Source organism: Oncorhynchus mykiss, chromosome 17 (genome assembly GCF_057628025.1).
Source record: "Oncorhynchus mykiss isolate SJ-2025 chromosome 17, ASM5762802v1, whole genome shotgun sequence".
Lineage (NCBI taxonomy): Eukaryota > Metazoa > Chordata > Actinopteri > Salmoniformes > Salmonidae > Oncorhynchus > Oncorhynchus mykiss.
Window position 1 is genome coordinate 35,491,050 of NC_143038.1, and position 23,895 is coordinate 35,514,944.

Here is a 23,895-nt window from a genome sequence, read left to right on the forward strand (position 1 = left end):
GTCTCACAGCAAAGGGTCTGAATACTGATTTAATAAGGTATTTCTGCTTTTTATTTTGATTAAATTTGAGAAAAAAAACTCGGAAAGCCTGTTTTTGCTTTGTCATTATGGTGCATTGTTTGTAAATTGTGTGTAAATTGATGATATATACAGTATATATAATCAATTTACACAATAATATAAATAATCAATTTACACACAATTTACACACAATGCCCCATAATGACAAAGCAGAACAGGTTTTCAGAATTTTTAACACATTTATATATATATATATATATATATATATATATATATATATATATATATATATATATATAATTAAAAAAAAATACATTTTAGAATGAGGCTGCAACGTAACAAAATGTGGAAAAAGGGAAGGGTCTGAATACTTTCCGGATACGCTGTATGTACACAGATACTCTAGTATTTTAGCATTTGACATTTGGTTTTTACTCAACCCTGCGTTAGATTGTGTGAATTTCCATTAAAAGGCTACAGTCAGAATGTCTGGTAACCAGGTTTACATGACATCTTCCCTGTGGTTATGCTACAACAGACTGAGTTACTGGATAAGCTATGTTATATATCCACAACAGTTTATCCAAAGGCTAAACGCTTCAGACACATACATTCTAATGTATATTGGTGAAATTTGTCGAAGACAAATTACCGTTCGGGGACAATAAAGTTTATTTGATCTTATCTTATTTAATATTACCCCGTGTGCTTTTCCCTTTCGCTCAATGACACAGTCAGTGGCTTCAGGCTTGGACTCAGGATCTGATTGGATTTGGTGTCAGTCATCTGTTGTCTGGTCTGCAGAAAAGAAGCGTCAACGGAAGTAATCACATTTACCCCAGCCAGTCCTCCCTCCTCAGCTAGAACAAAAGCCTGCTCATAGACAGTGCTTTAGTGGCAGACTCAGAGCATGTGTCCCAAATGGCACCCTATTCCCTACATAGTGCACTACTTTTGACCAGAGCCTATAATATATGGAATACATGCCATTTTAGTGCACTACTATTGAGCAGAGCTCAATGGCAACCTATTCCCTATTTAGTGCACTACTTTCATGAATAGCCCATAGGGCTCTGGTCAAAAGTAGTGTGTTATATAGAGAATAGAGTACAATTTGGGATGCATGCTCAGACTTACTCTCTATTGTGTTCTCTATACAGGGCTCTCCTAGTACATCAACACTCAGAGTCTAACAGAACACTCAGTGAACGGAACTGATTACAATTAATGGAATTGGTGGCTCCATAAAGACATAAGTTCTTCCTGGTCTCTTAATGACATCATCTCTACCTCATCCCACTTCATCTTATTCGTGTTTACTGGCTGACTGTGTGTGTGCTCATGATGGTGTGCTGTGAGTGAAAGACAGTGTGCGGATTAGAGTTGGATAGAAGGCTCTTCTTTACCATAACGCATAGCTTCTGTGACAGCATGGGCAGCATTGTGGCTTGAGAGATGTGCCTAGTGGCCTTAATTAGCTCCGGGGGAGGAGTGGTGAGTGTGCCTTGGGGTTTGGTGAGGGGGGGATAGGGGGTAGGAGGAGGTTCTGGTGCTTGTTGTTATTCCACTGATAGATTTCTGAGCCTTAAATTAATGGATTTGTCAGCAGCTTCAAAACCATTCACCCTATTTTTAACCACACACATATGGACACACACACACACACACACACACAGGAGGCTGCTGAGGGGAGGACGGCTCATAATAATGGCTGGAACGGAGTGAATGGAATAGCGTCAAACACATGGAAACAACGTGTTTGATGTATTTGATACCATTCCACTGATTCCACTCCAGCCATTAGCACAAGCCCGTCCTTTGCTGTAAGGTGCCACCAACCTCCTGTGATGGACACACGTACACACGCTCACTCTTTCTGTTCGCACAGACCACGCACACACACGCACACACACGCACACACACACTCACACACGCTCACACACGCTCACACACGCTCACACACGCTCACACACGCTCACACACATGCACTCCAAATCACACCTTTTAACCACTTCACAACCATCGCAGATGAACATAATCACATGCACACACACACACACACTGCTGTCAGTCATTTTAGCACCGTAGTCCCTGGGGGTTCTAATCACACCTCTCTCCTCAATCTCTTCTTTCTCTCCTCTCTAATCCCTGTCTGTTATCACAGAGAGAGGAGGGGTAGAGAGAGAGCCCTGGAGAGAGGGAAAAACAGAAGGTAAATCTGACTTGGAAATAGATAAGGTAAACAATAGAGAAAGAGACAGAGGAAGAGGAGAAGAAATGGGTGGGGGTACATTTGGGAAGGAGATGGAGTGGGGGATGAGTCTGTCTACAGTATGTGTCTGTCCCAAGAGGATGTAACATAGGACAACTCAACAACCACCATGCTCTCACCAGAATTAACCAAGATACATTTGAAAAATGGCATTTGTAGAAGGATGAGATGGAGAAAGAGGGAGAGAGAAAGAGATGGAAAGAGGGAGGAGGTCCCAGGAGGAGGTAAAACTGCAGGACTCACCAGCCACTCCAGAATGGCTTTAATCACCACAGTAACCCCAGGCAGATGGGCCCACACTGGTAAATTAGGCCTCGCAGCCTTGCCCACACACATGCATGCACACACACACACACACACACACACACACACACACACACACACACACACACACGCTGGTCTCCCTTTGTGTGTTTCATACTCTATGGTCCCTCTAAGTGTGTGTGTTACGTACTCTATGGTCCCTCTAGGGGTGGTGTTACATACTCTATGGTCCCTCTAAGTGTGTGTGTTACATACTCTATGGTCCCTCTAAGCGTGTGTGTTACATACTCTATGGTCTCTCTAGGGGTGGTGTTACATACTCTATGGTCCCTCTAAGTGTGTGTGTTACATACTCTATGGTCCCTCTAGGGGTGGTGTTACATACTCTATGGTCCCTCTAAGTGTGTGTGTTACATACTCTATGGTCCCTCTAAGCGTGTGTGTTACATACTCTATGGTCTCTCTAGGGGTGGTGTTACATACTCTATGGTCCCTCTAAGTGTGTGTGTTACATACTCTATGGTCCCTCTAAGCGTGTGTGTTACATACTCTATGGTCCCTGTAAGGGTGTGTGTTACATACTCTATGTTCCCTCTAAGTGTGTGTGTTACATACTCTATGGTCCCTCTAAGTGTGTGTGTTACATACTCTATGGACCCATCAAATGGAGCAGCAGCCTCAGAGGGAGGTTCATTACGGATTCATGACTGGCCTGTTCTTGACCTCCGCTTTTCATACATAGCCTCTGTGTGGCCAAAGCCTAAAGTATCATTCTCATCCCCAATAATAACTGTAAGACAAAGGACATAGACATCAGTCAGTTAGCTTAGAGCCGCTGCTGGATGTAGAACTACAGTATGACTGTGTTCATAAAGAAAGAAAAACTCTGCACTTTGCATGACATGCTCCTGTGTGTAGATATTCATTCGGTATGCGTGGGCAACACACTGGAGAGCATGGCTGACTGTAAATCTGTAGATTACGTGTATATCAATGTTGTTTTCTCTGCCTGGTTTTAGTCAGTTAAATACTGTATATTGACTGTTTCGGGCAGGGGATTTTGTCTGTCTGAGAGATAAAGGAAATGTTTTGCTAGATGTTGGATCTTTCCTCAGTCGTAACCTCGGCAACCAGACATGACTGGAGGCAATCTTTGTTTAGTGTACCTTGTCTCTGAGTCAAGGGCAGGTGAGGTTCTCTCTGTACCACGCGCACGCACGTACACACACATACACAAACGAGCGTACGTGCGTACCTACGTCCGCCCGCACATACACACACACGCGTACGTGTCTGAGATGCAGGGGTTTGATAATGGGGAACACACCTCCAGCCGCACACTCCCGCTGGGGCTAGCCTCCCCTTGGTGGGTTTGTTGCTAAGGAGCCTTGGCGACCAGGTCTCTCTCTATTGGATGAAGTGGGACTGGGGGTGAGGAAGGGGGAGGAGAGGGGAGGAGGAAGTGAGACCCAGATGTGATAATGAGCTGGTGTGCTGTTTTTACATTTCTGCTAGGGAGGGGGCGAGTTGGGATAAGCGAGAGAGGGGGATAAATGAGAGTATGGTGGGAAAGTGGATGAAGAGGAAGATGGAGAGACAGAGAGAAGGTTGAAAGGAGGGAGATGGGGAAAGAAGGAGTGCTTAAGGAATAGAACGAAAGAGAGACTGAGGGACAGGGTGAGCACAGAGGAGAGATAAAGAGGAGAGGATCAAGTAGAGAGGGAGAGGCAGAAAAGGGAGAGGTTGTTTAAAGAGAGCGAGGTAGACAGTCAGACAGGGGCCAGACAAACCCCTCTAATTTATTTGGTTTCTAGAATGGAGCCATGCCTTTGTTTTTCAGCTAGCCCTTTTCAACACGCGCACACACACACACTTCAGCTCTAATCATCTGTGTTTATATAGCAGAGATCCATAACCTTCAACACTCTGTTCCTTGGTCAGTGTAGAGCTGTAGGACTCCTCTCTTGTAGACTTTCCTAAACCAGTCTCTACCTCACTCAGCAGTATGGGTCTTCCAGAGCTGGCTTCTCTGAAAGTGGAAGTGTCTCCCATAGCAAAGATGGAAGTCTCAATCTCATGGTCTTGGTGTGTGTGTATGTCTTGAGACTACAGATGTGGTCTGGGTGGTCTCGAGGGCTATGGTCTAGGTTATTAAACAGGTTTTGTCTGGGTCTCGTGGGCTTGGGTCTAGGTTCTTAAATGGTATTGTCTGGGTCTCGAGGGCTATGGTCTAGGTTATTAAACAGGTTTTGTCTGGGTCTCGTGGGCTTGGGTCTAGGTTCTTAAATGGTATTGTCTGGGTCTCGTGGGCTTGGGTCTAGGTTCTTAAATGGTATTGTCTGGGTCTCGAGGGCTTGGGTCTAGGTTCTTAAATGGTATTGTCTGGCTCTCGTGGGCTTCGGTCTAGGTTCTTAAATGGTATTGTCTGGGTCTCGTGGGCTTGGGTCTAGGTTCTTAAATGGTATTGTCTGGGTCTCGAGGGCTTGGGTCTAGGTTCTTAAATGGTATTGTCTGGGTCTCGAGTGCTTGGGTCTAGGTTCTTAAATGGTATTGTCTGGGTCTCGTGGGCTTCGGTCTAGGTTCTTAAATGGTATTGTCTGGGTCTCGTGGGCTTCGGTCTAGGTTCTTAAATGGTATTGTCTGGGTCTCGTGGGCTTGGGTCTAGGTTCTTAAATGGTATTGTCTGGCTCTCGAGGGCTTCGGTCTAGGTTCTTAAACGGGTATTGTCTGGGTCTCGTGGGCTTTGGTCTAGGTTCTTAAATGGTATTGTCTGGGTCTCGAGGGCTTGGGTCTAGGTTATTAAATGGTATTGTCTGGGTCTCGTGGGCTTGGGTCTAGGTTCTTAAATGGTATTGTCTGGGTCTCGAGGGCTTGGGTCTAGGTTCTTAAATGGTATTGTCTGGGTCTCAAGTGCTTGGGTCTAGGTTCTTAAATGGTATTGTCTGGCTCTCGTGGGCTTTGGTCTAGGTTCTTAAATGGTATTGTCTGGGTCTCGTGGGCTTCGGTCTAGGTTCTTAAATGGTATTGTCTGGGTCTCGTGGGCTTGGGTCTAGGTTCTTAAATGGTATTGTCTGGCTCTCGAGGGCTTCGGTCTAGGTTCTTAAACGGGTATTGTCTGGGTCTCGTGGGCTTTGGTCTAGGTTCTTAAACTGGTATTGTCTGGCTCTCGAGGGCTTGGGTCTAGGTTCTTAAACAGGTGTTGTCTAGGTCTCAAGAGCTTTGGTCTAGGTTCTTAAATGGTATTGTCTGGGTCTCGAGGGCTTTGGTCTAGGTTCTTAAACAGGTATTGTCTGGGTCTCAAGAGCTTTGGTCTAGGTTCTTAAACGGGTTTTGTCTGGGTCTCGAGGACTTCGGTCTTGGTTCTTAAATGGTATTGTCTGGGTCTCGAGGGCTTCGGTCAAGGTTCTTAAACAGGTATTGTCTGGTTTGTGTTTTAGTTCTGGGTCTCTGATTTTCTGGTCTTGACTCCATCTCTGTTTCTATTGTGTCTGACAGGTTTATGAATAGTGTTTTCATGTAGAGGGATGACATCTCACCATGACTGAAGTGTTAGGGAGGAGCACCCTGGGCAACTCTCTCTCTCGATCTCCCTCTCTCTCTCTTTCTCTCAGATTTCATCCTAGTGATTCCCAGGCTTGTCTGCCAGTTTATAATGGGTTGAATAAAGGGGCATGATGTACTTTGTGTAAGTGGCTGCTTATGTCGTCATTTGCATGCAAGGTTGTCCTCTCGAGTGAATATGTGCTCGCGTGACTTTGTGAATGTCTTTGTCTTTGTGTCTGTGTTATGTATGCATAATTGCTTCATAACACACATGAGCTTCATGCTAAAGGTGAGAGGGGTCTTTAATATTTTAGAGAGGGGAGATGTTTGTCAAGTCATGTAGCAGAAGTAGACAGAACAACTGTCTGTCACTTAGCATATCCCTTAAAGTGTGTGTGTGTGTGTGTGTGTGTGTGTTTGTGTGTGTGTGTGTGTGTGTGTGTGTTTGTGTGTGTGTGTTTGTGTGTGTGTGTGTGTGTGTGTGTGTGTGTGTGTGTGTGTGTGTGTGTGTGTGTGTGTGTGTGTGTGTGTGTGTGTGTGTTAGCTTCCCAGGTCAAGTGAGTCAAGTCGAGTCAAATATCTTCACGCCAAGTGATCATTTTACTTTAAGTTAGCTTGTCTGTTATTCTAGGCCATTACATATGCTAGCCGCCAGGCCACTGTCAGTGGTCAGTTATACCCATGGTTAACACAGTTAGTTATTTGTCAGTGGTTATACAGTTATTTGTCAGTAATACCAGCGATTCTGAGGCTTTCAGTCATGACCCAGTAGATGAAGTATACTGTATATCTAAGCCACTACACAGGAGAACTCTCCCACTACCCCCCAGTGCATCCAGAGTACCGCGACTCCATTTGGGAAACAGTGATTTGCTCAGGGAGCTGTTTTTTTTTTTCTACATCAATATCTTCATGCATAAAGATTTGGATTTAGCCTCACGTGTCTCCAAGTTCAATTTTAGAGTAACACAGAGTGTTAAAGTACGTGTAAGTATTACCCTAGTTTTCTTCACCTAGTTGTGATTACCGTTAAAAGCCGTGAGTTAATAAATCATGGGCCTGTGATTTTACACGATCTATTCGCGAGTGCAGAAAGACCATGCGGGTAAAAAGGCCACAGCGTAGACCTGTTCATTCATCATTCATTCATATGTTCATTCATTCATTTGAATGTATGCTAGTAGAGCATTCGTTTGGCTGCTGTGTGTGGGTGCGTGTGTGTGTGTGTGTGTGTGTGTGTGTGTGTGTGTGTGTGTGTGTGTGTGTGTGTGTGTTTGAACACTCCGACCCAGATCTTACACATGCCTGGAGGAGAGACCTCATGGTTCCTTCTTTAGACTACATCTCCACATCTGGTGGAATCATGTAGCCTAGTCACTCACCTCTCTGTCTTTTTGTCCTCCGTCTCTCTCTCTCTCTCTCTCTCTCTCTCTCTCTTCCTCCATCACTTTCTCTCTATCTCTACCTCTCTCTCTCTACCTCTCTCTCTCTCCCTCCATCTCTCTATCTCTTCCTCCATCGCTTTCTCTCTCTCTCTCTACCTCTCTCTCTCCCTCCCTCCATCTCTCTATCTCTTCCTCCATCGCTTTCTCTCTCTCTACCTCTCTCTCTCTCTGTCTCATTTTCTCTGCCTGCCCAGCTTCCCCTATCTGTGGCTGTCTCTATCTCCACTTATCCTACTTTCCTTCTAGCCCTTTCCCTCACTCTCCCCCCCCCCCACACACACACACACACACACACACACATTTGTGTGATGGGCAGAAGTTGACAGAGGGAAGCAAAAAGATGGGAGTTCTTCTACGCTGTCTCTGCCAACCATGTTACAGTGATGTAGATCACATTTCTGAGACCAAATCCTCCTCTTTCCAAGGTTTGTATTACACATCCTTCACTGAACCCAGACGTGTGTATTTTCCCAAAGACACACATGATATCTGGTTCAGCCCTTCTGATTAAGGCACCATGCTGTTGCAGCTTGATTTGGCTGCCAGGTTCAAATAGATTTAACGCCTGTGTGTGTGTTACTGTGTGTGTGTACCTCTGTGCGCATGTGTGTGTGTGTCGCCGCAGGCGGCCCAGTCATCATTTATTAACGAGGCTCATAAGGCCGGGCAGTTGGACACAGGAAGTGCTTTAGCTTGCATCACTCCAGGAACCCTGTGATTGATTTATCTGGGATGGAGCGAATTGATGCTTCCTCATGTCCCCCTCAGGGCTGGAGAGAGAGACACACACACACACACACACACACAGACACATACTGTCCACGCACACACAAACACACATAATTTTGTCCTTCCTCCTATCTCCATCTGTCTGTTCCTCCACCTGCATTTTATCTGTTCCCTACATTGGCACATATTACATATTAACCACATATTACATATTACATATTACATCACATATTAATCATTAACCAGAGACTTAGAATAAATAAATACACTTTTTTGTTGTTGCAGTAAACCATCCTTTCCTGTCTTACATTTTCTGTCTCTCTCTCGTCCTCTCGTCATCTCTCTCTCTCGTCTCCTTCTCTTCCTCTTTCCTCTCTCCCCCTGTCCTCATCCTCGACATGTCCCATCTCTCTCCTTTCCTCTCTCCCCTCCCCTCCCCCTATCCCCTCCCCTCTTCTTCTCTCCCCTCATCCTCTCCTCCATTAAAACTAGGTCATTCTGCAACAAAGTACCAGCGCTCCTGCCAAGCATGACATCCACACACCCTGTGCCTGGCAACCGCTTGTTTATCCTCCCCTTCCTTCATCTTCTCTGTCGTTCATCCCCTCCATCTTACCTTCCCTCGGGTCACTCACTACTGCTCAGTTTTCATTTGGACTTGGTGCTGTGCTCTTTGGTATCTGGATCTTGCTGTAGCCAAGGAGAGCCAGATACTAGAGGCGTGCGCATAGAAACACATACACGTATAAACGCATGCTGCCCTATTGGCTCCACTTAAAACCATCACTATGGTAACAGGAGTATGATGTCATTGAGGTAGAATGTTTGATCCCTGATTCATTACTGTGTGACCTCTGACTTGTGGCTCAGCTTTCACGGCCACACCTTCCCTGCAAGTGTGTGTGTGTGTGTGTGTGTGTTTGTTTATAGGAGGGGATGTGTCTGCGCTGTCCAAAGACCACTGGTAATGGACAGGGTCAAAGGTTAGGCCAGGAGGCCAATAGCGAGGGATAAGAGAGCACACTCAAACACGTCCGCTCGCCCGCTCTCCCTACACTGGAAAAGGGTATGGGGGTTGGATAGTGAGAGACACAAACATGAGGGAATAGCAGGTGATAGACTGGACCGCCGTCTCCTTGTCTATCACACGCACGAGCACACACACACACACACACACACACACACACACACACACACAGACAGACAGACACTACTCAGCCAAGGTGTTTGGGTGGTTGTGGCCATAGGGTTTGAGTCTAGGTTTTTCGACAACGGTAGTGGTCCCGTCTCCATACAGACTCCACACAGTGTGTGTTGCTCATGCTTAACTGGCTGCGAGTGTTTTTTCATGTCCCTGTAACTCTTGGTAGGAGTCCCCGGTGGATGGTAAATGTGAATACATGGAGGACAATGAACACATATTCCCCTCTGTGTGTGTCTTACTGCCCCACCCCGTTCTCCTCATGGCATGGCCCTATGGTGCCTGACTAACACACACACACACACACACACACCGTTACAGGGGTTCCTTTGCAGGCTTTGCTGGTTGACCCCTGGGGTGTGATTTAATGGCGTACAGCCTAGTGATTACAGTAAGACCAGACTTCTGCGTAAGCTCCTGGTTGAGATCCATCTATCACCTCACTGTGTGTCACGCTTCACTACACAGTGTTAGTTTGACTTATTAAGCTTCCTAATTGGACATTAAAAGTTCACTGACGATGACTGTGGTTGATTCGTTGTTTTTTACAATTTTATTACGGGTTAATTAGGAAAATCATTTTTTTTTAAACCGTGATCACGGCGAAAGGGATTGGTTTTCTGGTTAAAACACTCTGGAGACTAAGCTTCTGGTGCATAATATTTAAAAAACAGATTTTCCCATTGATGTCCATCAATATAAATGGTAACGGTTTTGTCATTCAGATACTCAGTGTAGAAATCCAAGACGTATGAGGGTTGTATCAGGGGCCATAAGAATGACACACTCCCTGAGACCTGAGTGGGGAGGAGGGAAGGGGGGCTGGACTTTTATGAAGGTCGGACGGTCGAGGAAAGGTGGGGCGGAAGAGTGATGAGCGGCAGAGGATTGACGGACGACAGGATGGATGGCTGGATGTGGAGAGGGATGTCACTGATCGCGCAGTTATCCCCTGGCCTGTTAGACTGACCTCCGGTCACGTATAGCTTGTGTGTGTTCCTCAGTAAAAGCAGTGCAGGAGTAGGATGTCTGTAAAGTCCCCATAGCCACACACGCACGCACACACACACACACACACACACACACACACACACACACACACACACACACACACACACACACACACACACACACACACACACACACACACACACACACACACACACACACACACACACACACACACACACACACACACACACAGTTCTGTGTGCCCTGCCATCCACAGTGACTAGCTATGACCCTGTTAGCTAGCAGTGTAGCCTGGAGGCAGAGTGACTAGGGAAGTGTTATGTTATGCCCTAATGCTACACTACTACTGCAGGCTTGCTCAGTACAGCACACTCACTACCCATCTAGGGCACTGCTGTTCTGCCCTTCAGCCATGCTAGGCACTTAACCTAGAAAACCACTGCCCTAGTCGCCCAGCTGCTCAATCGACTCTGATACGACCTCGAATAACGTAGTTCCACATGAACTCTGTGTCATAACGATGACTTAAAAAAAACAATGTTCACTTTTTTGACGTGTGTTATGTCATTGTTACGGCAGTGTTCTTTAGCCCTTGTAAAGATTCATTCAATGATTGCTGAAGTGTGTGTGGGGGCGGGGCCCTGTGTGTGTGTGTGTGTGTGTGTGTGTGTGTGTGTGTATACCATGGCCCTTGTAGACAAGGTATTTTGTCAAGGCATGGCATCTTTTGTCTGTGCGTGCCTACATGTGCATGTTTGTGTGTGTATGTGTGCGAAAGTTTGTTTTCATGTGTGTAATGTGTGTGTATGTTTGTGTGCGCGTGTGTGTGTATGTGTGTCTCCCATAGTGAGTTCTATGTAGTATACTCAGTGTTCTCTCCTCAGGGCTGTCTGTGCTTAAACAGCAATAAAGGCAAGAGAATAAGGGATGAGATCGTCTAGTCTTTTACATCTTCCCGGTCTGTGTGCTCTGCTGCTCCGGCTCTCTCTTTTCCAGTTGTTTCTCCCGTTTTCCAGTTGTTTCTCCAGTGGTGAGCCTGCTGTAAACCATGGCTGTATACCTGGAACCATGGCTGTAAACCTGGAACCTTGGCTGTAAACCTGGGGCCATGGCTGTAAACCTGGAACCATGGCTGTAAACCTGGAACCATGGCTGTATACCTGGAACCATGGCTGTAAACCTGGGGCCATGGCTGTATACCTGGATCCATGGCTGTATACCTGGAACCATGGCTGTAAACCTGGAACCATTGCTGTAAACCTGGGGCCATGGCTGTAAACCTGGAACCATGGCTGTAAATCTGGAACCATGGCTGTAAATCTGGGGCCATGGCTGTAAACCTGGGTTCATGACTGTAAACCTGGGGCCATGACTGTAAATCTGGGGCCATGGCTGTATACCTGGAACCATGGCTGTAAACCTGGGGCCATGGCTGTATACCTGGATCCATGGCTGTATACCTGGAACCATGGCTGTAAACCTGGAACCATTGCTGTAAACCTGGGGCCATGGCTGTAAACCTGGAACCATGGATGTAAACCTGGAACCATGGCTGTAAATCTGGAACCATGGCTGTAAACCTGGGGCCATGGGTGTAAACCTGGGTTCATGACTGTAAACCTGGGGCCATGACTGTAAATCTGGGGCCATGGCTGTAAACCTGGGGCCATGGCTGTAAACCTGGGGCCATGGCTGTAAACCTGGGGCCATGGCTGCCTGGCTCACAGACAACACAGTTCTTTAAAAACACTCCATGAAACAACAGTGGCATGAGACGAGTGTGTTTGGCTCTGTGTCAGATGCACACGCATGCACAAACACACACTGTATCGACCCACACACACAGTCCGAGGTGTGTAGTGTTTGTGAGCTATTCCTCTACTCCCTTACTGTCTTCCTGTGTTGAGGAAAACAAAGGGATAAGTGAAGCGTCAGCAGATCTGAATAGAAAGAGAGGGTTTTTTGGTACTGAGCTTCTGAGACTCCTCGTTTTCCACTGATTTTCCACATGAATCATCTAAATGTGTATTTTTTTCTCTCTCTCCCTTTACAGGTTTGAGCAGTTAGCGTTTTAATCAGCGAGGACACATTGACGTAAGTCTCAGAAGCATTGTGTCTGTCTGTGTGCGTGTGCATTCATGCATGCGTGTGTCTTGATGTTCGCTGGTCTTTGTCCAGACCTTGTCTCTCCCCCTCAGACTGATACGACCCTGACAGAACTGTCTACTGTCGGTCTGTCTGTCTGCCTGGGGCTGTCTACTGTCTGTCTGTCTGGGGGCTGTCTATTTGTCTGTCAGCTATTGTTGTCTGCTTCACCTCAATCCAACTGTGCACTTTCACGTGTGTGTTTGTGTCTGTACTGTGACAGCTGAGGAGCTGGTAAAAGGAGTGAAAGGAGCAACCGAGTGTTTCAGTTCAGACGATTTCAGCTTTTTTTGGGGGGGGGGGGGGGTGCATCTTGGATGTGTGTCTGAGACCCGTCTTTACTGTATGACTGTGTAGTGGGGTGGAATGGGGTGGTTTGGGGGCTGAGGGTAATTGTGTGTGATAGGTACTGGGGTATTTTTAGAGCTGGAACAGGGGACGCGGCCTCTGGCCTGACTGGGGGGGAAGGGAGGGAGGCAGGGGTAGTTAGTGTGTCAATGCCTAGGGCACTGCCACTGTCTGAAAGAGACAGACCAGGGCAGAGAGATAGAGAGAAAAAGAGATGGAGAGAGGGGGGGATAAATAGAAAGGCAGAGAGAGAAGGGGGGAAGGGAGATTGAGAGAACAATAAATAGAGAGAGAGAGAGAGAGAGAGAGAGAGAGAGAGAGAGAAAGAGAGAGGAAGAGAGAGAGAGAAAGAGAGAGGAAGAGAGAGAGAGAGAGAGAGAGAGAGCGAGAGAGAGAGAGAGAGAGAAAGAGAGAAAGAGAGAAAGAGAGAAAGAGAGAGAGAGAGAGAGAGAGAGAGAGATAGAGAGAAAGAGAGAGAGAGAGAGAGAGAGAGAGAGAGAGAGAGAGAGAGAGAAAGGGCCTTGGGTACCAGGGTTTACCCTCACACTGCCATATTATTGTGGGCTGTGCGTCATTAACCCCCTTCTGACACGTGATAATCAGCCCCCAGCACAGGAACACACACACCCTCAGTCATACACATCCACTTGTTTCCATTCTATAGTCAAAGCACTAGATCAGCACTCATTGTCTTGGATACAGTCTACAGTCTGTACCTTGTTTGTTCAGCACCAACAAATGGACTTGAGACCAGACCTGCAAATCTAGATGCCATGTATTACCCATCCACAGATGGGCCTTCTTACTTTAGCTCTCAGGGGGGAAATGGCCTCTCCAAAACACTCTTTTGTGTTCTAACAAAGCAGAGTGTCACAGATACATTTAATGTCACCATAAACTGAAATAGCTCCACAGGGCTAGATCACTCCAGCTGCTAATGCACACCTGAACCAGGTTATGAAGGTTCTCTAACACAGAGAGACTACATGCCAGCAGAGACAGAGAGATAGCAAGTTTTATTTCACTACCTGCTATGCCAATCTGTTAGCCTGTGTAATAAGTGGTTGGAATAGCTATTTGGGGGGGGGGGGGGGGGGGGGGGGGGGCTTTAGGTGCATTAGGCACACACTCGCACTTCACACTCTCAGGCATGCACACACACGCACACACACACACATACACACACACACACACACACACACACACACACACACACACACACACACACACACCCTCCACTACACCAGAGCTTATTAATTTTACCTACTCAGCCCTGTCTCTGAGGTCCATTATCCCACAAGAGCTCCATTAGCCTTCATCACGTACCCTCAGAATGGCATAATGGAACAACCCATTACCATCACACAACCGGATTAGGTAACAATGACACGGGCGGAGCAACAGCAAAGGGGGGTGGAAAACATACACTACATGAACAAAAGTATGTGGACACCTGCTTGTTGAACATAACATTTAAAAATCGTGGACAATATGGAGTTGGTCCCCCCTTTGCTTCTATAACAGCCTTCACTCTCCTGGGAAGGCTTTCCACTAGATGTTGAAACATTGCTGTGGGGACTTGCTTCCATTCAGCCACAAGATCATTAGTGAGGTCAGGCATCTCAAAGGTGTTCGATGGGGTTAAGGTCAGGCTCTGTGCTGGCCAGTCAAGTTCTTCCACAGCTGGCATTGTCATGCTGAAACCGGAAAATGACCTTCTCCAAACTGTTGCCACAAAGTTGGAAGCACATAAGTGTCTAGAATGTCATTCGATGCTGTAGCGTTAAGATTTCCCTACACTGGAACTAAAGGGGCGTAGCCCAAACCATGAAAAACAGCCGCAGACCATTATTCCTCCTCCACCAAACTTTACAGTTGGCACTATGCATTCGGGCAGGTAGCGCTGTCCTGGCATCCGCCAAACCCAGATTAGTCCGTTGGACTGACAGATGGTAAATCGTGATTCATCAGTCCAGAGAATGCGTTACCACTGCTCCAGAGTCCATGGTGGCGAGCTGTACACCACTCCAGCCGACAGTTGGCATTGTGCATGGTGATCTTAGGCTTGTGTGCGGCTGCTCGGCCATGGAAACTCATTTCATGAAGCTTTCATGAAGCTTCATAAAAAACAGCACTTACAGTAGATCCTGCTCTAGCAGGGCAGAAATTTGACGAACTGACTTGTTGCCACGTTGAAAGTAACTGAGCTCTTCAGGAAGACCATTTTTCTGTCAATGTTTGTCTATGGAGATTGCATGGATGTGTGCTCGATTTTATGCACCTGTCAGCAACGGGTGTGGCTGAAATAGCCTAATCCACTAATTTCAAGGGGTGTCCACATACTTTTGTATATATAGCGTATTTGCCTGGGACTGGTAAATGCTCTGTATATAAATAAATGGAGACAAAGGCTGCACATCCCAAATGGCAACCTATTCCCTATGTGGTGCACTCTCGGGTCAAAAGTAGTCCACTGTATAGGGAATCAGGTGCCATTTGGGACGCATTCTCTAAGAGCAGTTGATGGGACATGGATCCATTTGGACAGATAGTCTCAACACATCAAATATTTATAAAATGGATGCCGTAACCAGTGTCACACAAAATATGGAAGGCAGAAATAGCTGTAGAATCCTTTCAAATAAATCACACCAAGTCCTCCTACCAAGGAAATGATTAGAAAACGAAGAAATCTAAACTGAATATCCCCTGAATATACTTTACGGCAGAAGCTTATTTTAAACAGTAGTACTTATGAATTATAAAGTGTATTATTTCAATAGGGATAAGTGACATAGGGTTTATTTTAAGAAATTGCCTTTTTTAAATAATGGAAGAAAATGTGCATAATTTAGATAGTAATTCTGCATAATAGTGTAATTTAGCATGCTAGTTTTCTGCTTAATTGATGCTAATTGTCGTAATTATAATACTTAGGTTAATGTCGTTATCTGTATATGTTATAATGTTCATGGTGAATATTCAAATCCGCTTCCAACGCCTTTTTACTGAGCCCACACACACACACGTGGACACAGTCACACATACAAATTCACACACGCACACACACACACACACACACACACACACACATTTGCAAACTACGGAACTCACACACTGAAGAGCAAAGACATACACACAATGGAGTGCACACATGAACAGAATCTGCAGCTACACATGTGCGCCATATACTAGCTTATCAGCTGAGCCTGCTGTCCTCACTCACCTTCTTTCCTGTAGCCGGGACCTAGCTCCCGTTTCCACCCAACAGCCATGGCCTGCTCCACACTGAGCCCTGACCTCGCATCCTCCACTGCTGTTGACCGGGCCATGTTCCTAACTGCGATCTTCCTATCATCACATTTTAGGTCCCGTACGCCCACCAGCATCTCCGTTCCTACTACACCACCATCAGGACATGCCTCAGCGGCCTCCGATTCGTGCGGAACACGCTCCAACTCATGGGGCATCCGTAAGAGGCAACCACCATCAACAGCGCCCCATCACCTTCAATATCCTCTCTGTCAGTATCACTGCTCTCAGGACGCTTCCCGCATCCTCACACTCACCATCTTCAGTTTCCTTCTCTCCGTGCCCTTCGGAGTCTCTGTTCAGACAGAGACCTCCACATCATCAGACGCAGGTTCCAATCACACCTGAAGTCATCCGAACCTTACTACAATTACATCCACTCAAACCAAATTGCATGTCTGATACGCCCAACAAACCCTCCTCGGGCCCACACCTGATTTCACCACGTTTGAGATCAACCTCCACCATCACCCGCTAGCCGACGCACCAGCAATCCAGCCCTCCAGAAACTTCCGTCAAATCCTCATGCCCACATTTGTGCACATTCGACAAGCAGAAGGCTAAAACCCTTATGTACCCCTCCAGTTGGCTGGATGTTCCTTTTGGGCGGACCAGCTCAACCTCTGGCAACGACCAGGGGCTGTCCCCGCCAGTATGCATAGCATAACCACAAATCAGGACTTGGGGGCTGACCCTGTTGGGAAGCCAGCTACAAACTCCGATCCATGACCGGGGGCTGGCCTCCCCAACCACCATCCCATAGCAAAATCTATCAACAACTACCCTTTCTGACATGTTTGTCAGATGGTGAGAAGCTGAACTCCTGAAACCAGGCAGAACTTAGCCTTGGTGACAGTATGTTTCCTCTCTTGCCATCTCCTTATGGAAATGTCACGGTAAACATTATTTGCCCGACAATGACAGCAATGGAGTTGGCAAGAGCACAAGCAGACCTGGAGCCAGGCTAGGCAGAACTAGCCATGGCCTACCAGCAGGAACATACACTGACCCTTCTGTTCTCTAATAGAAGTTAAACCAATTCAAGGCTTTCCTCTGTGATTCCACATTAGTGAAATCAACTCTAATCAAGATGACCCCTTTGGTGTGGAGGACAAAAGGAAGATCACACTTAAACATACTGTAGCTGCGCACATTTTCTGGGTTGATCTGTAATGAAGTGCTGTTTGTTCTTATTCTCAAGGAGGGCACACCCAACACACACACACTCCAGAAGCCAAAAGAGTTGATCTTCAATGGTAGGTCGAGCATAGCTACTTCTGACTTTGGGATCAAAAATATGTGTTGCACCAACCAAAATAAGACTAATCGTAGCTAAGTCTGGCGTAAGCAATACTCGTTCATGAGATGTGATGTGCCATAATGATGGTTGCTAGGCAGCGCCTGTTACTAGGCTGTTTACCATCCTTGTGGCAGTTCTACATTTTGCGAGGCATGTCCCATCACTTCGCAAAGCCCACCACTATGCATGCAGGTGTTCTTAACCACAACTGGCTGGATCAATCAATAATCACTGTGGGAATGAATATCGCTAAATGATGAAAATATTGGAATAAAGTAGGCTAATGCCATTGAAGACATTTGTCATATTGTTGCTTACTGAAATTCCCAGTCATCCGACCGTTTTAAATACTTTAAAGAATTGCCATGTGGTCAACTACAATTTCAGCACAGTAATGATTGGGACAGTGTTATCACGCTGCTTTGAGACAAGAGTGGGGGACTTGTCTTGATGAACCAATCAATGTCAGATTTTGGTTTTCCCGGAATCTCCATTTGGATATTTCGGTTTGGAAAATGTTGCTAAATGAATCTTTAGTCTAGTTTGCTTGTCTAAAAGTGTTATTAGAATGGTAGGGCAGACAGCAGGGTAGACTTACCCCAGGTTTCCACCCCTAGGGCCCAGTGATAGAACAAGTCCTGACCTGATTGTCGTGAAGCCTCTGTAAACTACTGCATATCTACTAGGTCACCTCTGTTTATGTGTATCTGCTAGGTCACCTAGAAAAGCCAATGACATATATCTGCAACGCAGCCCTACATTCTTAGAAAAAAAGTACTATCTAGAACCTAAAGGGGTTCTACGACTGTCTCCATAGGATAACCATTTGAAGAACACTTTTTGGTTCCAGGTAGAACCCTTTTGGTTCCAGGTAGAACTCTTTTGGGTTCCATGTAGAGCTCTTTCTACATAGGGTTCTGCTTGGAATCAAAACAGGTTCTACCTGGGACCAAAAAGGGTTATTCTAATGGTTCTCCTATGGAGCACCTTTCGGGAACCCTTTTTTCTAAGAGTGTATATGAGGATCTTTACTAATTTAGAGAGTGTAGATACTAGCATGCTATAGGGGGAACTATAGTGACCTATATTGATGTTCTCACTTGCATGTGATACTGGAAAGAAGGAGAGAGAGCGACAATGTTAGGGAGTAGAGCAGGACAGTTATGTTTATTTCCTTTGTTGTCTCCACTCGTTCCTTCATCCAACCTTCCATTCTCTCATCCAGCTATATGTGTGTGTGTGTGTGTGTGTGTGTGTGTGTGTGTGTGCATGTGCGTGTGCGTGTGCATGTGCGTGTGTGTGTGTGTGAGTGCACGCGTGTGTGTGCGCGTGTGGGGGGATGTGGGGGGGGGGGTTGTTGTCTGCCTCTGTGTGTTCATCAGTGCATTCATCCATGGGCTCACGAGTGGCACAGCGTTCTAAGGCACTTTATCTCAGTGCTAGAGGTGTCACTACAGACCCTGGTTCGATTCCAGGCTGTATCACATCCGGCTGTGATTGGGAGTCCCATAGGGCGGCGCACAATTGGCACAGCATCGTCCGGGTTGGGGTTGGCTGGGGTAGGCCATCATTGTAAATAATAATTTTTTCTTAACCTACTAGCCTAGTTAAATACAGGTTCAATTTAAAAAATAAGTGTGTGCATGCCCATCTGTGTGTGTGTGTCAGATGAAGCCAAAGGAATGCTGGAATATCTGTATCCTCCTCCCCAGGGGCAGATTAGGTATTTTGTAGCATGGTGTTTGGTTGACATATCACCAGATGGTTTATGCATGGGAGTGTGTGTGTGGGTCACGCACAGGTTTTGTATGAGAATTGGGTATTACCCCAGGGGTAACAAGCTGTTGTTGACTAATCGCTGTAAGATGCATCTATTATTTACAGTTTCCACTAAGTGTGCTTTATGTAAGTATATCGCCATTTAGTATTTCGTCATGTAGTTAGTTGGTTGAAATGGAGGGGAATGTTGAATGAAAAGTCAGTGTCTTCAGCTGCTGTGTGATTGAGTGGGGTTGGTTAAGGGTCTGGGTTTGGGGTGCAGGGTGTATGGGGCTAGTGGGCTGAGCTGGTACCCTCTTCTATGTTATGTTACTCCGGGTCTGGAGGCCTGGGCAGTGGAGGAACAGGGTCCTGGGAGTCTGCACTATTGTAGGAGAAGGAGGGTCGGGGGTTAGTGCTGGGCCTGGGGAACTGGGGTACTGATTCTGGTACCGGTAATGGTTTGGGGTAATGTGGTAGTGGAGGAGAGGGGGACACTGGTCTGTGTGATGTCTACATCTCTCCTCTCTCTGGAGCTTGTCTATGGGCAAGTCTCGCTGGGGAGCCAGGGCCTCAGCTGCAGATGTAGGCCAGCCACACGCTGAAAACACATCTCTCTCTCTCTCTCTCTCTCTCTCTTTCTCTCGCTCTCTCTCTCTCTCTCTCTCTCACATAGGTCAGAGACGTATCAGGAATTGCGACTAAAGAGGAGAAACAGAGGGGAGAGATGTTGGCGCAGGGCGGGCCTTGGGCCCTGTCTGTCATATCACTGGTCCTGCTGCTGTGGCAAGAAGTGTCTGCTATCGATGTTCCTCTCGATTGTAAGTCCAACAACCACATCGCAAACACATAGCTGTCATTTATTATGGCAAAGCTACAATTTAGGTCATTAAAAAAGCATGCGACATCCCGTTCTAACCCGCTGCTGTAGAGACACCTATCTGTGACACTTTTCAGAAGGAACTCCACAGTAAATCAACGTCTTCAATATACTGTAAGATCAAGTGATGTCGAAGATGTATTACTCAACACAGTGATCCTGTCTTTACATCTGCAGATCTAGCTTCATATCCAGTGATATCGTGAACAATAGGTTTGGAGCTCACCATCCCCCATCTTACACACTCGCACGCACGCACGCATGCACGCACACACACACACACACACACACACACACACACACACACACACACGCACACATGCACACACACACAATACTGATGGTACCTTAAGGTAATAGCACATTGTTTTTCATTATTTTGTTTTAAGCCTTCCCCAAACCATAACCCTAACCTTAACCACTCTGAAATAATGCCTAAAATGTTAACCTTTGAGTTGTTTCCGTTTTAACACCAGGACACCATGAGATCTTGTTACACACACACTCCAGTACCAGGCCATCATAACATGTGTGAAAGCTCCCGACTATAGTGTCCCATCGGACTGACTCCAGTGGGAATATGAAACAAAGAGACAAAGTGAAAGAGAACTAGCCTTTTCTCTCTCCTTTCATTCTCACTTTTTGTTAAAAAGGGACAATAATAGCTGAGAATGTCTCACAGTGGCATTATGAAAAATCATTTGATAGCAGATAAAGCCCCACGGGCACCTGCTATGAGGTGGTCAAACACACACATATGTGAGCACACACACACGCGCACGCGCACACACACACACACACACACACACACACACACACACACACACACACACACACGCGCGCGCACACACACACACACACACACACACGCACACACACACACACACACATGCACACACACACACACCACTTATTGTCTACCTCTTTATGTGCCTCAAACACACAGGGTATGGACACACATTCACACACGGTCATCAGCTGTCATCACCTCTGTAGTCTCCACCTCATCTCCCCCCTACGGCGCCGTCTTTCTCAATGTCTCTTTATACCCCACAACCTTTCACCCGCGCCCTCAGGAAGCTCTATTGATTAGTGTCAGACAGAGGACACACACAACGGGGGGAGAGAGAGAGAGAGAGAAGCTCCCACAGAGAAAAAATACATAATACCCTTGTAACCCCTTCGACCTCTCACAAATATATTCATCACCAGTGAGACAGAGATAAAGAGATAATAAGAGAGAAAGGGCAGAGAAAGACAGACAAGAGATAAAGAGATGAGAAGAGAGAGAGAGGGCAGAGAAAGACAGACAATAGATAAAGAGATGAGAAGAGAGAGAGGCAGAGAAAGACAGACAAGAGATAAAGAGATGAGAAGAGAGAGAGAGAGAGAGAGAGAGAGAGAGGCAGAGAAAGACAGACAAGAGATAAAGAGATGAGAAGAGAGAGAGAGAGAGAGAGGCAGAGAAAGACAGACAAGAGATAAAGAGATGAGAAGAGAGAGAGAGGGCAGAGAAAGACAGACAAGAGATAAAGAGATGAGAAGAGAGAGAGAGAGGCAGAGAGAGGGAAAGAGAGACAGAGAGAGAGACAAAAGGAGACAGAGATGCAGAAAAGGGGCTGTCTGAAAACAGGTGATTTTATAGCCCTGGGGCCTTATTTATCAACGTTGTGTATGCAGAAGATCTGCCCCAAAACATGTGTGCACCTATTTTCATACAGAATATTCCATTTATAAAACATAACTTTACATGAGAATGTGCTTATCCTCCTGCAAACTTTAGACCAGGCCTACACACAGTTTCTAGTAGTTGAAGTATTGCATTGCAAGAAGGCAAAAGTAGCCCAGTAGCCTAGTAGCCTAGTAGCCTTGTAGCCTAGTAGCCTACTAGCCTTGTAGCCTAGTAGCCTTGTAGCCTAGTAGCCTAGTAGCCTTGTAGCCTTGTAGCCTAGTAGCCTAGTAGCCTTGTAGCCTAGTAGCCTAGTAGCCTTGTAGCCTTGTAGCCTAGTAGCCTTGTAGCCTAGTAGCCTTGTAGCCTAGTAGCCTAGTAGCCTTGTAGCCTAGTAGCCTTGTAGCCTTGTAGCCTAGTAGCCTAGTAGCCTTGTAGCCTAGTAGCCTTGTAGCCTAGTAGCCTAGTAGCCTTGTAGCCTAGTAGCCTTGTAGCCTAGTAGCCTAGTAGCCTAGTAGCCTTGTAGCCTAGTAGCCTAGTAGCCTTGTAGCCTTGTGCAAACGGGAAAATATGATGACTTATTCATTTAAAAAATCAGGTAGCTAAATTTAATAACAAGATGGAATCATTTTCTTTACTTTCTAAAATAAATAGAAATAGGCATTTATTTCCTATTATTTATTTAATGTCCATGATTGCAGAATAAATTCCTCACCTTTCTGACTGTGGTGGTTTCATAGGCTACTCGTGAAATAGCCTATAGGGCTACAACAAGTTAGTATAGGCTACCATTCATCCCATCTCTCGTTTAATTGGATCCACTTCACCGTAGTAAAAATATAAGTGCAGTTTAACAGTAGGCCAGACCTTTGACCTTTTCCATTGACTTTGGTAAGCTATGTCTGAATACTGTAATGTCAAATTTCTCAAGTAGACAATATTTCATTTATAAACATAATAACCTACATATATCATAACCACTGCAGAATAAATTCCTCACCTTTTCTGACGATGATTACTTCATATTACGGAAGTAACCATACCATCTCTCATGTAATTGGGCCCACTAGAAAGGCTATGATAATTTCTAGTTTTTGCTGTAGCCTATGCTTCCGACAGCTAGCGCGGTTAATAACTTACTGTAGAATTTAACAGGTGAAAATACAGTTGATTCATTGAAGTGTGTATAGGCTACTACTGTAAGTAGGCCCGCTGAAAAAGAAAACCTTCTGCCAACAACTTCAAAGACATTTGATCAAGTTCGCCTTTGCTATTTCCTTCAGATACTGTATTGGCCTAATTCCAATACTGCCAAAGTATCAGCAAATAAGGGCACTATTGTCACCATAAAAGGTGAACGATGGACGTTTTTTCATGCGGTGCTATAATGCCTGTTCACTCGCGCAGTTTCACTACAAGTCTAATTTAAAATAGGAAGCATGCGTTTGTATGGCGCGCATCAAGTTCATAAATCTCAATATTTTCAGAAATGGTGCCCGCAGATATTTAGTGTTAAATTTACTCAACGGTTATTAATGAGGCCCCGGGTGATTGATAGACAACAGAGAAAAGTGGAATCCTCTGCTTCTCACTTACTGCTGTACAGGCACAACTGAGAGGAATGAATGGTACCATGTGTTGTGTATAGGACTGTATGTCTCTAATGTGAGCTGAGGAGAGATTAATTTATCTCTGTTCTTATTCCCCAGCCACCCCCCCCCCCATCCTCCCCAGGTCCCAGTGGTGACCTCTATTGATGAGGGTTGTCATGTCCTTCTTAGGTTCTTTCCCTTCACCCTTCCCCTACACCTCCCATGTGACCATGGCTTATTCTGACTAAATAAAAGATCTGGGGGGGTTGGGTGTTTCACCTGTCTATAGGCAGCCCCCCTCCCCCCCCCCCCCCCCCCCATGGCCTTGGAAAACACACACACACACACTAGGAACATTACATCAAGGGGAGGGACTCTCAATCAGCCCCACAGCCTTGGACCACTGTGTCAGCTACGTCAACCAAAAACATCCGTAATGAAAAT

General features: G+C 46.0%; 1 protein-coding gene across 50 annotated transcripts in view; it reads left to right on the forward strand.

The window, feature by feature from the left end:
• The window catches only part of nfasca (neurofascin homolog (chicken) a), a 156,355-nt gene that overhangs the window by 69,688 nt on the left and 62,772 nt on the right, over nucleotides 1-23,895 (forward strand). For 27 of the 50 annotated variants that reach the window (XM_090205392.1, XM_090205401.1, XM_090205410.1 and 24 more), the window contains exons 2-3: nucleotides 12,501-12,541; nucleotides 19,987-20,131. In XM_090205392.1, the coding sequence (XP_090061518.1) occupies nucleotides 20,038-20,131 (94 nt within the window). In that variant the 5' untranslated portion in view covers nucleotides 12,501-12,541; nucleotides 19,987-20,037. The remainder of the gene's footprint in view (nucleotides 1-12,500; nucleotides 12,542-19,986; nucleotides 20,132-23,895) is intronic. The other 23 variants (XM_090205387.1, XM_090205422.1, XM_090205386.1 and 20 more) reach the window with 1 other exon arrangement.